The sequence below is a fragment of the Anomaloglossus baeobatrachus genome, chromosome 1 (genome assembly GCF_048569485.1).
Source record: "Anomaloglossus baeobatrachus isolate aAnoBae1 chromosome 1, aAnoBae1.hap1, whole genome shotgun sequence".
Classification (NCBI taxonomy): Eukaryota; Metazoa; Chordata; class Amphibia; order Anura; family Aromobatidae; genus Anomaloglossus; species Anomaloglossus baeobatrachus.
The window spans coordinates 896006760-896023654 of NC_134353.1; the positions used below are offsets into that span (position 1 = coordinate 896006760).

The window sequence follows — 16895 nt, forward strand, 5'->3', positions numbered from 1 at the left end:
TCTAATAATTTTTTCCTTCTTAGCCCCTCCAGACGTCAATGAAAAACAGAGACGTTTTTCACTGACATGATAAAGGTGCGTATGTCCCTCCGTGTGCCGTGATTTTGACACAAGTGTGATCTCTGTGTGTTATCTGTGATAATACACGGAGATCAGGAACTTATTATATTCACCTGTCCACGCTTCTGCTGTCCGTGGTGCTGAACTCTCCTGGATGGTGTCTCCGGCTGCCGCAGTCTCACCGCTGCTACTGCTTCCGGGTGGGCCGTGCAGTGCATTACTGCATATGTATGAGAATAATTAGCTGGCTTGGAAGCAACAGGCTGCAGCGGTTGGAGAAGGTGAGTTTAAAAAGCTATTTATTTTAAGGGTATGTGCACACTTTGCGTCAAGGTAGTTGCAGTTCTAAATGCATCCTCTGGCAGAAATGTTTTTTGTCAAATTTGGTTTTGACCGCAAAAACGCTATAAATACGCTTGCTTTTTTACCGCGTTTTACATGCTTAAAATCAGATGTGTTTTGACAATAAATACAATGCTAAATAAATTTTAAACATACAAATAGTTTAAAAAAAAAAAAGGAAAAAATTATAACAAATATCAAGATTAAAATCATACATAAAATGGCTTATTTTATTAAAATAACTGTTTGCTAATATTTATGCATAAAATTACATTTATTTATTGATTTTCTTAAATTTATTTGTTGGACTATGTGTGTGTGTAACGGGACATATCATGCCATTAATATTTTGTCAAAAACGCATGCATTTAATTGGTCCAAAAAGCATGTTTTCTGCATCAAAAAAGCAGGTTAACGCTAGATTTTTCAAGTAGATTGCGTTTTGCAACTTCTCATTGACTTCAATGTTAGCAAAACGCTGCCAAAATGGCAAAAACAATTGACATGCTGCTTCTTTAAACGCTGAGTTTTTGCCGAATTTTCTGCAACTAAAGCGCTGCGTTTTAAACAGCAAAGTGCGCACAAGAAATCCCTATTCCCATAGACTTTGCTTGAAAATCAAAATGGATGCATATTGGCATTAAAACGCTGCAGTTCAAAATGCTGCGGAAACGCATGAAAAAAACGCAAAGTGCGCACATAGGCTAAATGTCCGTGTTTTTCTGGCACGTGTTTCACGGATTACACCATAGTGTGGTCCGTGGGACATAAGTGATACCAGAAAAAAATTGCCATGTCGCCGTGCAGAAATCACGGATATGTGTGTATGCCGCACGGAGAAACACGGTCAGTGAAAAATCACTGATGTGTGTGCAGACCCTTGATTTTAAAGGGTCCTCATATGTCTGTGATTCTGGTACGTATAAAAACTGTCACATACATACCAGAATCACTGATGTGTGAAGGGGGCCTTAGTCAGTTAAATATCTTTTTTTGCCATTTTGCCTGAGGAAAACAAGCTGCCTAATAATTCATAGTTACATAGGTTGAAAAAAGACCTAGGTCCATCTAGTTCATCCTTCCTCCACCAGTTCTACATTTTGTCCCTAAGTCACTTAGGCTATGTGCGCACTAGAGCTTTTTACCCGCGGATTTGCCTGCGGATTTGCCGCGGAAATTTCTTGAGAAATGTCTGCAATCTTTGTGCAGACATTTCCCAGCAATTTCTATGGCAAAAAAAAAAAGCTGTGCGCACTGATGCGGATTTTTCTCGAGAAATTTCCGCATGCGGATTTTCTCGAGAAACTTTCTCGAGAAAATGAACATGTCCATTATTTCCGCGGGTACCCTGCGGATTTCTGCAGTACAGCCTGCAAAAATCCGCAGTGAACCACCCACGGGAAAATCGCGGCAATTCCGCGGCAATTCCGCGGCTAATCCGCGGCAAATCCGCATGCGGATTTGACGCGGATTTTTTCCGGAGGTCCGGAAATCTTTCACTCCCAGAAGTTTCTCGAGAAAGTTTCTTGAGAAACTTCACATCTCTAGTGCGCACATAGCCTAATAACCAACAATGTTGTGTACTGAGGAAATCATCCAGCCCTTTTTAAAAAGCTGTTATAGTATCTGCCATTACTACTAGAGATGAGCGAGCCTCTAGAGGCTAGAGTTCGGTTTGGTTCGTCGAACGGAGGCCGCGTTCGAGTTCGGTTCAGCGAGCCGTTCGACGAACCTCTCAAGCCCCATTGAAACCAATGGCAGGCAAACACAAACACATAAAAACACATTATAAATGTACACATACAGTTAATAAACATTGCCATAACACTTACCTGTCCCTGCAATGTGTCCTGCACTCGGTCTCCCGCCGCTTTTCCTTCCGATAATCGCTGCATCCTCCCGGTAACCAGCACTGATGATAGGACCTATCGTGACGTCAAAATAGCATGTGACCAGTCACGTGTCTATTATCTCATTGGCTACAGACTGGTCACATGGCTGGACTTCATGCTAGGTCCTGTCATTGCATCTCTCCGGTACGCGTTGCACGTTTGTGTATCTCCGTGTACCGGCGACATGCTCTGGCACACGGTCGACTCCCCGTTCTGTTTCCCCGTTCCATTATTCACCGGCTGCCACAGCCGGTCAATAACGGAGATCACCGTTGCTATAGCAACGCGCCTGTCAGCGGTGACGTCACCGCTTACAGCCAGCAGCTTCTGGTCAGTCACGGAGTGAAAAGACTGCACGGGAACAGCAGCGTCTTCCTCCCATGCAGCGCTGCTGATGTAGCAGAGCTGCATGGGTTGAAGGAGAAAAAAGACAGAAGACCATGGATCGTGGAGGGATGAGAGGGAGTAATAAACATGGAGTCTCTAAGTGTGTCTGTGTATTTATTTCTAATAAAGTATTATTTCTCTCTGTGGTGTCTTTTTTTAATCCTTTATTGGAGATTCTTAATGGCCGGGTCAAACTTGCCTGACATTAAAAATCTCTGGCTTAATACTAGCTAGTAAAACAAAGCTAGTATTAACCCATTATTACCCAGCAAGCCACCCGTCACCAGGGCAGCTGGAAGAGTTGGATACAGCTTCAGATGATGGCGCTTCTATGAAAGTGCCATTTTCTGGGGTGGCTGCGGATTGCAATTCGCAGCAGAGAGGCCCAGAAAGCTCGGACTAACCTGTGCTGAGGATTCCAATCCCCAGCTGCCTAGTTGTACCTGGCTGGACACAAAAATGGGGCAAAGCCCACGTCATTTGTTTTTTAATTATTTCATGAAATTCGTGAAATAATTAAAAAAAACGGGCTTCCCAATATTTTTGGTTCCCAGCCAGGTACAAATAGGCGGCTGGGGGTTGGGGACAGCCCGTAGGTGCCTGCTGTACCTGGCTAGCATACAAAAATATGGCAAAGCCCACGTCATTTTTTTGGTGGGCAAAAAACTCCTGCATACAGTCCTGGATGGAGTATACTGAGCCTTGTAGTTCTGCAGCTGCTGTCTGCTCTCCTGCATACACTAGTGAATGGAGCATGCTGAGCCTTGTCGTTCTGTAGCTGCTGTCTGCTCTCCTCCATACAGACAGACAGCAGCTGCAGAACTACAAGGCGCAGCATACTCCATTCAGGACTGTATGCAGGAGATTTTTGCCCCCCTAAAAAATTATGTGGGCTTCGCCATGTTTTTGTATGTTAGCCAGGAACAGCAGGCAGCTACGGGCTGCCCCCAACCACCAGCTGCCTATTTATACCCGGCTGGGAACCAAAAATATAGGAAGACCTTTTTTATTAATTATTTCATGAATTTCATGTAATAATGAAAAAACAAATGATGTGCGCTTCGCCATATTTTTGTATGCTAGCCAGGTACAGCAGACACACTTGTACCCGGCTGGGAACCAAAAATATAGGGAAGCCCGTTTTTTTTAATTATTTCACGAATTTCATGAAATAATTAAAAAACAAATGACGTGGGCATCGCCATATTTTTGTGTCCAGCCAGGTACAACTAGGCAGCTGGGGATTGTAATCCACAGCACTGCTTGGCCTGAGCTTTCTGGGCCCCTCTGCTGCAAATTGCAGTCCGCAGCCACCCCAGAAAATGGCGCTTTTATAGAAGTGCCATCTTCTGGCGCTGTATCCAACTCTTCCAGCTGCCCTGGTGACGGGTGGCTCGCTGGGTAATAATGGGGTTGGGGCTAGCTGTATATTATCAACTGGCCCTAAGCCGGAAATTCATGGTGTCACGCCAATATTAGACATGGCCACCATGAATTTCTAGTACTGATAAAAAAAACCACAACACACAGAAAAATATTTTTATTATAAATAAAACACAACACAATTAGTGACGCCATCTTTATTGAAATAAAGAACCCCCCTCCGCAGTAATTAAGGGTCCCGCGCCGTCCAATCCGGATCCAATATCATCTGATCGGTTTGTTGGAAGGCAAAGCGATCAGATGATGTGTCAGGTTCAAGGGCCTGAATCACATGACACAGCAGATGATTGTATAAACGGCTTTTATATTATCAGCTGATGCATCAGTGCAAAAAAACCCCCCAAACTACACACTTCAGTGCAGACTCCTGTCCGATGGCATCAGCTGATAGTTTAGCCGGCCGGGCGGTAAAAAGCCGTCCACACCGCTCGACTTATAGTGTCAGCTGATTCCGTCAGGTGACCGCATCAGCTGATAATCGCCAGGTCTGAGAAAGAGAGAGAGACAAAGAAGAGAGAGAAAGCGAGAGAGAGAAAAGACAGAGAGAAAAGAGAGAGGAGAGAGAAGAGAGAGAGGAGAGAGAAACAGAAAGAAGAGAGAGGAGAGAGAAAGAGAGAAAGAAGAGAGAGAAAGAGAAAGAGGGGAGAGAGAGAAGAGAGAAAGTAGAAAGAGAGAGAAAGAAGAGAAAGAGAGAAAGGAGAGAGAAAGAGAGAGAGAGAGAGGAGAGAGCAATGCAGCCTCATTCTGTGAACTGCACTGATTTTAGAGGTGTGTCCCGCGTCTCACAGCTGATGTCCAGCTCCTCCCCTCAGTGCATAATTAAATCATAATTATAAATATATTATAAATATATTATAAATATAATTTAAAATTAAAAATAAAAAAAAAAAAAAAGTTCTTTACCGGGACTAGAACGCGTGATCCTAATGCTTCTTAGGTGAGCGCTCTATCTACTCAGCTAATGACTCTATTGATAAAGATAGGCAGTAATTTGGTAATCTTGAAGTCTGCATTGCTGAAGTCTGTGCTGACCGCGTGATTCACTTCATTGCTACGTGGACCTGATACAGAGCACTCGTGTTCTGTAGCAGAGCTGACAGTGTCGTGTGGATTACGTCGGCCCTGGAGGGGTATTTGTAGATTTTAATACAATGGCGAAACAGGGGGTTTTTTTGTCTTTTATTCCAAATAAAGGATTTTTCGGTGTGTGTGTTTATTTACTTTGACTTTCAGTTTAATCATGGAAGGTATCTCGGGGAGACGCCTGGCATGATTAACTCTTTATTACCTCGATTGCCACCGCACCAGGGCAATTCGGGATGAGCTGGGTAGAGTCCCCCGGTACTGTCGCATCTAATGGATGAGGCTATTCCGGGCGGCTGCTGGGTGATATTGTTAGAGTGGTGGGCTCCCCATAACATGGTGCTCCCCATCCTGACAATACCAGCCTCCAGCCGTGTGGCTTTATCCTGGCTGGTATCAAATATGGGGGGAACCGCATTTTTTTTTTATTATTTATTTATTTATTTTACTGCACGCTATAATTAAAAATAAAAAAAAAAAAAATTAAATTCTTTACCGGGACCAGAACTTGCGACCTAATGCTTCATAGGTAAGCTCTCTATCAACCGAGCTATTACTTCTATTGATAAAGATAGGCAGATTTTGTAATCTTGAAGCCTGCAGTGCTGACTGAAGTCTCTGTTGACGCGCGATGGTGTTCTACGGTGCTACTACATCTTCAGGGAACAGAGCTGACAGTGTCGTGTGGTTTACGTCAGACCTGGAGGGGTATTTGGGGATTAATAAAGGGGTGAAACAGGGCAATTCGGGATGAGCTGGGTAGAGTCCCCCGGGACTGTCACATCTAATAGATGCGGCTATTCTGGGCGGCTGCTGGGTGATATTGTTAGGGTGGTGGGCTCCCGATAACGTGTTGCTCTCCATCCTGACAATACCAGCCTCCAGCCATGCGGCTTTATCCTGGCTGGTATCAAATATGGGGGGGAACCACATTTTTTTTTTTTTTAATTTATTTATTTTACTGCACGATATAGACCCGCCCGCCGGTGGCTGTGATTGCAGTCAGACAGCTGTGACTCAGCTTGGGGACGTATCTGACTGCAACCAATCATAGGCACCGGTGTGCAGGGAAAGCACGGAATAACTAATTGACTAATGAAGCGGCAGCCATTTTCTAAAGAGGACAAGACGCCGCAGATTTGTGACAGACGTGGAGTGAGACGCCCGTGATCGGAGAGTAGGAAAGGGAGAGGGATTGTGCTGGGGACGCAGGACGCGTGCAGATAGCAATATGTGCACATAGCCTTACTGTGAAAAGCCACGTTTATGGTGATTGAACCATTCTCGAACTGTCGAGCTTTTAGCAAAAAGCTCGAGTTAGAGTTCGATATCGAGCACCCCCCAAAATCATTCGAACATGAAATTGGCGAACCTCGAACATCGCTCAACTCTAATTACTAGCTCTTGTGGTAGGGCATTGCACAGTCTGACTGCTCTAACTGTAAAGAACCCTTTCCTAGTTAGCTGCTGGAATCGCTTTTATTCCACTCGCAGTGAGTGCTCCCTGGTCCTTACTACTGTCTTTGGAAGAAATAAGTCATGTGCCAGTCCTTTATATTGACCACACATGTATTTATATATATAAATGAGATCTCCTCTGAGACATCTTTTTTCTAAGCTAAACATATCTAATTTTTTCAACCTCTCATCATACGAGAGGCCTTAAATTCCTTGTAGTCGTCTAGTTAGCCGCTTTTGAAGTGATGATAACTTCTGAATGTCCTTTTTAAATGTGGAGCCCAAAAGTGGATCCCATATTCCAGATGTGGCCTTACAAGTGATTTATAGAGAGGTAACAATACATTGGGATCCCGAGATCTAATCTCTCTTTTTATATACTCTAAAATCTTGTTTGCTTTAGCAGCTGCTGCTTGACATTGAGTGCTGCTGCTCAGCTTACTTGTAACCGGAATCCCCAAGTCCTTCTCCTGTTCTGTAGTCCCGAGTTTACTTCCATTTAATGTATACGCAGCTGTAGGATTACTCCGCCCTAGGTGCATTACTTTACATTTATCAACATTAAATCTCATTTGCCAAGTATCTGCCCATTCTGACATCTTATCCAGATCTTTTTGTAATATTGTACTATCAAGGTCTGTTTTTAATATCCTACATAGTTTGGTGTCATCAGCAAAGACTGACACTTTACTATCAATCCCATCCACAAGTTCATTAATAAAGAGATTAAAAAGAATCGGTCCTAGCACAGATCCCTGCGGCACCCCACTGCTGACTATAGCCCATTTAGAGAATGTTTCTGCAGACCTTCAAAAGAAAAGTTGTTTTCTTAGGCTGCACCTTCCTCATTACACAAATACACATCACCTGATCTGTTCATCCATTGAGCATTCAATTTTATACAGCATGGAGGTGGAAAACCTGAATAATAATGATGACGTGGTCAAAATACTCACTTGCCTAATGATTTAGCACATAGTGCACAGTATATTTATTTTACACTGTATTACCACTATACTTTGTGACCCCTTCCCCCATTCCTTCAATAATATACTTTTAAAATCAGCCTATATCCACCATCAAGCGTAGGTCAGTCTGGCAAGACCACTAAATTATTGAGTCCTACTCAATCTAAACCCAGTAGTACTTGCTTTAAACAAGCCTTGGTCCTTACACTGTTAGAATCACTGCATTGATCATGATCAGCCCTACATAGATCAGATCTCAATTTTTCATAGTAGGCTGACCACAGTTAATTTATCCTGTTGACTTGAAATCACTCATCCTTATGAATCCCACCATTTTTAGTGATGCCTATGTCGCGGGCGGAGGAGGGGACGCTGCGCTCTCCCACTGCTCGGGTCCGGCCGCTGCTGCTGCGGCTGCCGCTACTGCTCGGTGGTTGCTCGAGCGGTGGGCCGGATCCCGGGGACTCGAGCGGCGCTCCTCGCCCGTGAGTGAAAAGGGGCTGGGGATTGGATGGTGGGGATTTGGTGATTGTCCGTGACGCCATCCACGGTTGTGGTGAAGTTGGTGACACCACCGCTGCTCTGGACGGGGATCCCGGGAGCGGTGACAGGGAGCAGCTTTGATATTAGTTCTCCCCTGCGTGGGTAGGGGGTTGGTTGTCCCGGGGCCCAGTGATGGGGTAGGAATGGATGGCAGGCGGGTTACGGGGCCTGGTGAGGTGCAGGGTCGCGGGGGCAGCGCTGTGCCGCACGGCACGGTGGTACTCACTCAGCCAATGATGTACACAGAGTCTCCGGTAAAACAAACGGCTGGATGGACGGGTCCCACAGATGGCTGCGGTGTTTCTCCTCCCGGCAGGTTGATGGTGACTGCCTTTCTCTGCACCTGTGTAGTGTGTACGGTTCCAATGGGTTCCCACCGGTAACCCGCTCCCCAGCTTGAAGGTTGCCGGAGGAGCCCTTTTTGCCCGCAGGCTCTGGCCCTGGGAACAGTAGCCTTGGCGGTAGCTGTGTTTCCCTCTCACGGTTCGACTGTTGCCTTCTGTCGGGACTTGGCTGCTGGGAAACCCAGGAGGTTTACTTCGCTGACGGATTTGGCAAATTCACGGCGACTCCTAGCCTTGCCGGGGTCCGTAAGCCCCTGCCAGATGGTGCTGACTTCTCTTTCTGTACCGGTCCGGTACCGCCGGGCCACCGCCCGTCCACGGTCCTTACGGTAGACTCCGATAGGCCACTCCTGCAGACGGCCACCACCGTCTGCCAACCTTGCCGATCCGTCCGGGCCACACACCCGGACCAACTTCAGTCTGCTCCTCTACCACTTTCCTTCCTCTCACTCTCACTTCCAAACTGATCTGCCTTACTTTTCCTGCCTCCAGGACTGTGAACTTCTCGTTGGGCAGGACCAACCGCCTGGCCCACCCCCCTGGTGTGGACATCAGCCCCTGGAGGAAGGCAACAAGGGTTTGTGTCTGACTTCGGTGTGCCTGACCGGGAGTGTGGGGTGTGTAGGTGTTGTTCTCTGTGGCCCCTGGCTTGTCCAGGGCGCCACACATGGAATACAAAATATATCAACTTTTGCACTAAGGATATAAGAGGGACTGCTAATAAGTCTTTGGCTTTAAAGGGAACCTGTCAGGTCCCATATGCATTCTGAGCTATAAGCAGTGTGTTGTGTGGCCTAATAACTCCTTCCTACTCATCCCTGTGTTGTAATATTGTGGAATATGAAAGTAATAAAAAACGTTTTATTACTAAAATATTCCCTATGTAAATGAGCAGAGGCTGTAGCCCCATGGGCATCACATCTCACATCGCCCTGTGGGCGTTTGCATGTATTCTGTGGTATCATGACCCTGTGGGCGTGATACCATGGATTTACATATGCAACATCACCATCAGCGTCTTCAGATCCCGCGCGTGCATACTTACCATTCCTGCAGCCGTTATTAGGGTGCCTGCTTCTCTGCTTCAGATGCGCACTGCTCATGCTCAGAAGACTCCTGCACAGATGCACAGAGCGCATCTGAAGCAAAGAAGCGAGCAGCCTTATGACTGCTGCTGGAATGGTAAGTATGCACGCGCGGGATCTGAAGTCGCTGATGGTGACGTTGCACATGTAAATCCATGATTTCACTCCCACAGGGGCGTGATACCATGGAATACGTGCAAACACCCAAAGGGCAATGTGACGCCCATGAAGCTACAGCCTCTGATAATTTACATAGGGAATATGTAAGTAATAAAACGTTTATTACTTTCATATTCTACAATATTACAACACAGGGATGGGTAGGAAGGAGTTATTAGGCCAAACAACACACTGCTTATAACTCAGAATGCATATGGGACCTGCTAGGTTCCCTTTAAACAGAAAGAAACGAGATAAAATGATGAAACTTTACATTTATTACACAAACTCTCCACTGATGTCAACACACTTCTTACAACGGTATTCCAAGTTCTGTAAGCCTAGCAAAATGAAGGATTTTGGTTGTGCCTCAAACCAGACATCCGTAGCAGCCATGGCATCAGAAACGGTGTGAAATTTGGTACCCTTGAGGTGCTTGTTCAGGTTTGGAAACAGATTATAGTCTGAGGGAGCTAGATCTGGTGAATAAGGTGGGTGGTCAACCAGCTGGAAGCTCAGCTCTTCCAGTTTTGCCGTGGTCGCTTGTGTAGTGTGAGCGGAGGCGTTGTCTTGCAGGAAGAAGATTCCTTTGGACATCTTGCCGCGCCTTTTGGCCTTCAGAGCTGCCTTCAGTTGGTCCAATTGTTTAATGTAATACCTTGCATTTATGGTGGAACCCTTTTGAGGGTAGTCCACTAGCAGCATGACCTCCTTATCACAGAACACAGACGCCATCAACATAGTGGCTGATTTTTGCAGCCTGAACTTATTTGAACAAGGAGAACTACTGTGCCTCCACTCTTTTCGCTGCTCCTTGTTTTCAAATAATCCAGGTCTCATCCATAGTGACCAGTTGATCCAGAAAGTTCTTATCAGTCCGGAAACGCTGACAAATGAACCAGGAAGTTGTCACTAGCATGTGTCACAGAATAACACCACATACACACACACCCCCTCCCCTGGTAGGGAACATCCGTCAAACAAAAACCCTTGTTTCCTCCTCCAGGGTCTGATGTCCACACCAGGTGGGGTGGAGCCAGGCGGTTGGCCCCGCCCACCGAGGAGTTCACAGGCCTGGAGGCGGGAAAAGTAGTCAGTCAAGTTCGAGAGTCAAGTGGAGGAGTCAAGTTCAGGAGTTTAGAGGAGTGGAGGAGTGGAGTGGAAGCAGAGACTGTGTGTGTCTGGGTTGGAGCCCAGGCACCGACAGCAAGGTCGGCAGACGGTGGTGGCCGTCTGCAGGAGTTAGTGGACGTCTGCGGAACTGTAGGACATTGGGTCGGGCGGTGTCCCGCCGGTACTGAACCAGTGAGCGGAGTGAAGCTAAGCACCAAGGCAGGGTACTCAGACCCCGACTAGGCTCGGAAGCCGCCGTAACGGTCAAATTCTCTGATTGCGGTCTGGACCTCAGGGGTTCATTCCCACCCAAGTCCCGTCAGAAGGCAACAGCCCAACCCGTCCGGATAAGAGCCACTGCCAACGGCCAGACATCCAAGGGCCAGCGCCTGTGGGCAAAACGGGCTCTCCCGACACGTACAAGCCGGGGAGCGGACCACCCGTGGGAATCCATAGGGGTCAAACACTTACACACAGGTGCAGGGAAAGACAGCCGCCATCAATCCGTCCGGGGAGAGTGAAGACGCCGCAGCCAGCCGTCCATCCAGCCGTTTGGTTTACCAGAGACTCTGTTATTGACTACCTGAGTGAGTACACCAGTGCCATCCGGCACAGCGCTGCACAGTAACGCTGACCCCGCATCCGCGCTGCCTCCCCGCATCGGCACCTGCACCTTTCCCCTACCCACCAACATCCACTCTCCCAACCGAGGCCCCGGGACCAACAGCCCCTACCCACGGAGGGGCCAACACCTCAGCTGCTCCCCGCCATTGCTCCCGGGAACCCCCGTCACCAGCAGCGGTGGTGCCCACCATCACCACAACCCCGTGGGTGGCGTCATAATCGACATCCCACCACCAAACCATCCCCCTTTTCACTCGTGGGTGAGGAGGTGCTGCTCGAGCCCCAGGTCCGGCCCCGTGCTCGAGCCACCGAGGAACGGAACCACCGGACCCGAGCGCCAGCGATCCCACAAGGCGAGCGGCGTTCCCAAAACCCCTCTCCACCCGCGACACATGCTTCTCTGATCTGTTGTTAAACATTTGGGGACCCACTTTGCAGATAGCTTTCTCATGTCCAAATGTTCATGGATAATGACACAAACACGTTCACGGGAAATCCCCATCGTGACTGCTATTGCTTTAGCTGAAATTCATGGATTCTCCAGTATGAGGTTCTGCACAGCATCGACAATCTTCGGAACAACAACTACTCTCGGTCGTCCAGGACGTTCCACATCATTGGTGCTGAAGTAGCCTGTTTTAAATTTGGCAACCCAGTTCTTAACTGTGGAATATGAAGGGCATTGATCCCCCAATGTCTGCGACATATCACCATGAATATCCTTTGCGGACTTTCCTTGCAGAAACAAAGAATTTTATCACTCCTCTGCTCATAGTTGCTGTGAATATCGCATTAGACTCCGACATTTTATTTTCCCGCGTGCGTAGAACACTGTTGCCATAAGCAACAAACAAAATTTTGAAAACATATATTAGATACATAAGGTTTTCATGCAATGTTACATTTGTTACCATGGAAACAAAAAAAGATGACAAATCCAAAGACTTATCAGCAGCCCTTTGTATAACATAATCCAGCACTCCATCCCATCTAGAACGTTACTGACTAGAGATGTAGGGCTGGTTCATGTAGCTGTAGCTCATCTCATTAGTCCTTTTTCTTTGGGTCATTCAGTTCCTCTGCAGGGGATCTCGGTTGACATCCAGGTGAAAGGCTTTGTGGCTGATGTGTCTGCAACGCTCAAGTACAAGAATGAGGAGGAGAAGGCGGTGGAGGCGGTCTTTGTGTTCCCCATGGATGAAGACTCTGCTGTCTACAGTTTTGAAGCCACAGTAGAGGGGAAGACCATAGTAGCCGACCTCCAGGAGAAGCAACAGGTAAATCTGCTTTTATAAAAATTATGAACAAAGCCAATAATATTATCCCTCCTCCGCCAAACTGTATAGCGGGCACATTGTAGTAAGGCAGGTAACGTTATTCCGGTATTTGCCAAACCCAGACTCATTCTTTTGATGCCAGATAGACAAGTGTGATCCGACAATGCACAGAACACATTTCCTCAGGAGTCCAGTGGTGGCGGCTTTCCATCACTCTATCCGACGCTCGGCATTGTGCTTGGTGATGTAAGGCTGCATGTATCTTCTCAACCATAAAGCTCCTGTGAGGACACAGTGTTTGTGCTGATGTTAATACCAGGGGAGCTTTGGATTCTGCAGTTATGGAGTCAGCAGAGCGTTGATGAATTTTCAGCCCTCTGCTTTTCAGTACTTGACCGACTGCTTTGTAATGTTACGTGGCCTCCACTTCATGGCTGAATTGCTGCGGTTCCTTCCACTTCTCAATAATATCACTCACAAGTGAAGGGAGAAGATTTAGGGGGTAAGAAATCTTGTGACCTGACTTGTTACACTGTTGACTCCTAGAATAAGACCGTGCTGGTATCTGTGAGCTCTGCTTCACCAACCATTGTGTCACATGTTAGTAAAGGCACATGCTATAGCGAGGGACCAGAGGCTATACACCGGATGGTGAGGGGCCAGATGTGATACACCGGCAGATGAGGGGCCAGAGGTTATACACCGTGGGGGTGAAGGGCTGGAGATTAAACACCGGAGGGCGAGGGTCCAGAGGTTATACACCGGGGGTGAAGGGCCGGTGGTTATACAATAATACTGAAAGAAAATTCTGAATTCCTAGATGTGTTTATTCATTGCTCCTCTTCTCCTTTTTCCAGGCTCACAAGACCTATAATGAGGCCATCAAAAAAGGTCACCAGGCTTTTCTCCTGGAAGAAGATGAGAGCTCTGCTGATGTTTTCAGCTGCAATGTTGGGAACCTGCCGCCTGGTCAGGAGGCTGAAGTGACCTTAAAATATGTGCGGGAGCTTCCAGTCGAGGCAGACGGAGCCGTTCGTTTTGTGCTTCCTGCTGTCCTCAACCCCAGATATACCCCGAAAGGTAACACAATCACGTATCAGTGACTCCTGAAAAATCATCATGTTCTCCTAAATTAAAATAGTCTTCATACATTTAAATGCCCATACTACTCAAGGATTTTTTTTGTGAACCCCTTGAGACTGTCCTAATAAATAATAGTGACGATTCTTCATGACTGATGGAGAATGATGAGGTTCTATGATAGTGAATAATGAAGGATGAAGACTGGATGATGATAATGAATGATGATAAGACGGATGAAGAATTTCAACAATGGTAGATGAAGAGGATGATGGTAGTAGATGACATGGTGAGCATGTACAGAGATGAGGATTTTAAATGTCTTAATGGGTGAAAACAGTGATCAAAAATGATGAGGAAGATGAATATGGATTAGTAATGGGCGGAACCGGACTGTAAAAGTTCTGATCCACGCGGTTTCAAAAGTGCCCAGGTGCTGGACTCGAGCCTGGGATTCCAGGTGTTTGATCTGGATCCGGCACTCGAGAAATTTAAAAAAATAAAGGAAAAATAAAGAAAACAAGAATGAAGCGAGCGCTTCATACTTACCGAGGCTCCCGCACAGCTGTACACTGCTCCCGCACAGCTGTACACTGCTCCCGCACGGCTTTACGTTGCTGCCGCGGCCTCTCCTTCACTTCCTGGGCAGCTCATCATGGTTCATCCATATGCCCTGCTTTCCCCACCCACCAGCCGGCATGTCGTCTGTGTTTGGTTGTAGTCAGAAGCGCCCCCAGCCTGTGTGACAGCGTCTGACTACAACCAATCACAAGCACTGCCTGTGGGTCAGTATTGCGGTGCAAAAGTAAATAAATAAAACAATTGGTGTAGGGGTGTAAGGCCCCCCATATAATGATACCTAGCACTGATAAAACCCACAGCTAAAGAATGCAGTCCCCAGCCCTGCGCTTATCTTGACTGTGTATCAAAATAAGAGGAACCGCATGCAGATTTTTTTAATTTTAATTATTAAAATCATTTTTTAAAAAAATGACGTGAATTATTATTATTATTATTATTATTGTTTATTTATAGAGCACCATTGATTCCATGGTGCTGTACATGAGGGGGTTACATACAGAATACATGTACACGTTACAATAGACAGACTAGCACAGGGGGAAGAGGGCCCTGCCCTTGCGGGCTTACATCCTAAAGGATTTTGGGGAGGAGACAGTAGGTGGGGTGTAGGTGGGGCGGCAGCTCCGCACGGTGGTGGGGCGGCAGCTCCGCACGGTGGTGGGGCGGCAGCTCCGCACGGTGGTGGGGCGGCAGCTCCGCACGGTGGTGGGGCGGCAGCTCCGCACGGTGGTGGGGCGGCAGCTCCGCACGGTGGTGGGGCGGCAGCTCCGCACGGTGGTGGGGCGGCAGCTCCGCACGGTGGTGGGGCGGCAGCTCCGCACGGTGGTGGGGCGGCAGCTCCGCACGGTGGTGAAGCAGTGAGGTCATTGAAGGTTATAGGCATTTCTGAACAGATGAGTCTTTAGGTTCCGTTTGAAGCTTGCGAGTGTAGTAGATAGTCTGACGTGTTGAGGCAGTGAGTTCCAGGAGACTGGGGATTCCCCTGCAATTTTGATACCCAGTCATAATAAAGCCCAACAGCTGGGGGCTGGTATTCTGGTATTCTCAGCCTGAGGAGTCCCATGGTTATTGAGTCCCCCCAGGCTAAGAATAACAGCCTACAGCCATCCCGGAATTGTCGCATCCATAGATAGGACAATCCAGGCACTTTACCCAGCTCTTTCCGAATGCCCTGGTGCGGTGGCAATCGGGTAATAGGGGTTAATGCCAGTGGACAGCTTCCTCAAGGCCAGAATTAGTGATAGGTAGGGGGGTCTATAAGTCCCCCCCCTTTACTAATTCAATAAGTAAAAAGAAATAAACACAAACATAGAGAAAAATCGTTTATTTGAAATAAAATACAGCACCATTTTTCTTTATTAACCCCAAAAAGACCCTTGAAGTTCCACCGTAATCCACACGACGTCCCACTACGGTCCTGGCTCTGCTACATCCGAGCCTGAATAGACACAAAACATGCCTGATCTCTCCAGGCTCCGGGAAACGCTGACAAGGGGGACCCGGCTGGCAGCAGTGACATCACTCAGTTCACTGGAGGTCATACCCAGGTTTCCACGGTATGACCTGTGGTGACCTGAAGCACTCTAGGTTAAAGTGTTGGTCTGTGACCCACACCCCGCCAGCACTTTAACATTGACAGTGCCAGCTGGGGGTCAAGGAGTGCGGTCACAGGTGGAGGACTCCAGCTGTGACCGCAACTAACCTAAGTGACGTCACCGCTGATCACTGTGGCTCATTTATTCCCTGGAGCTCACAGCGGGCAGTTATGTTCCATGATTGCACGCTGTGAGGTTCAGATGTAGCAGAGCTGAATCGTCCTTGGAACTCGTGTGGATTACGTCAGACCTGCAGGGATGATTTGGGTGTTAATAAAGTGGCTAAAGAGTGTGTTTTTTTTGTCTTTAATTCCAAATGAAATCCAAGATTTTTTGCCATGTTTGTGTATTTACTTTCACTGATAGATTAGTGACGGGGGTGTCTCATAGATGCATGCCATTACTAATCTAGAGCTTAGTGGAAGCTGTTAGCGCTTATTAACTCCTTATTACCTCGATTGCCACCACACCAGGGCAATCAGGAAGAGCCGTGATTGTCATATCTAATGCATGTGAGAAGTCCGGGGCGGCTGTAGGCTGCTATTCTTAGCCTGGGGGGGGGGCGGCCTAATAACCATAGGACTCCTCAGGCTGAGAATACCATCCCCCAGCTGTTGGGCTTTATCATGGATGGGTATCAAAATTGAAGGGCACTGATTTTTTTTATTTATTTACTTATTTAAATAATTGAAGAAAAAAAAAAAAAAGCTGCATGCGGTTCCTCCTATTTTGATACACAGCCAAGATAGGTGTTCTGCTGGGGGCTGCAGCCTGTAGCCGAATGCTTTATTTGTGTTGAGTATCATAATACGGGGGGGCCCTATACCAGTTGTTTGGTGTATTTATTTTTGTACCATGAT

General features: G+C 47.2%; 1 protein-coding gene across 3 annotated transcripts in view; it reads left to right on the top strand.

The window, feature by feature from the left end:
• The window catches only part of LOC142255303 (von Willebrand factor A domain-containing protein 5A-like), a 212607-nt gene that overhangs the window by 50827 nt on the left and 144885 nt on the right, over positions 1-16895 (top strand). For all 3 annotated transcript variants that reach the window (XM_075326844.1, XM_075326853.1, XM_075326860.1), the window contains exons 3-4: positions 12576-12778; positions 13636-13858. In XM_075326844.1, coding sequence (XP_075182959.1) covers positions 12576-12778; positions 13636-13858 — 426 coding nt within the window. The remainder of the gene's footprint in view (positions 1-12575; positions 12779-13635; positions 13859-16895) is intronic.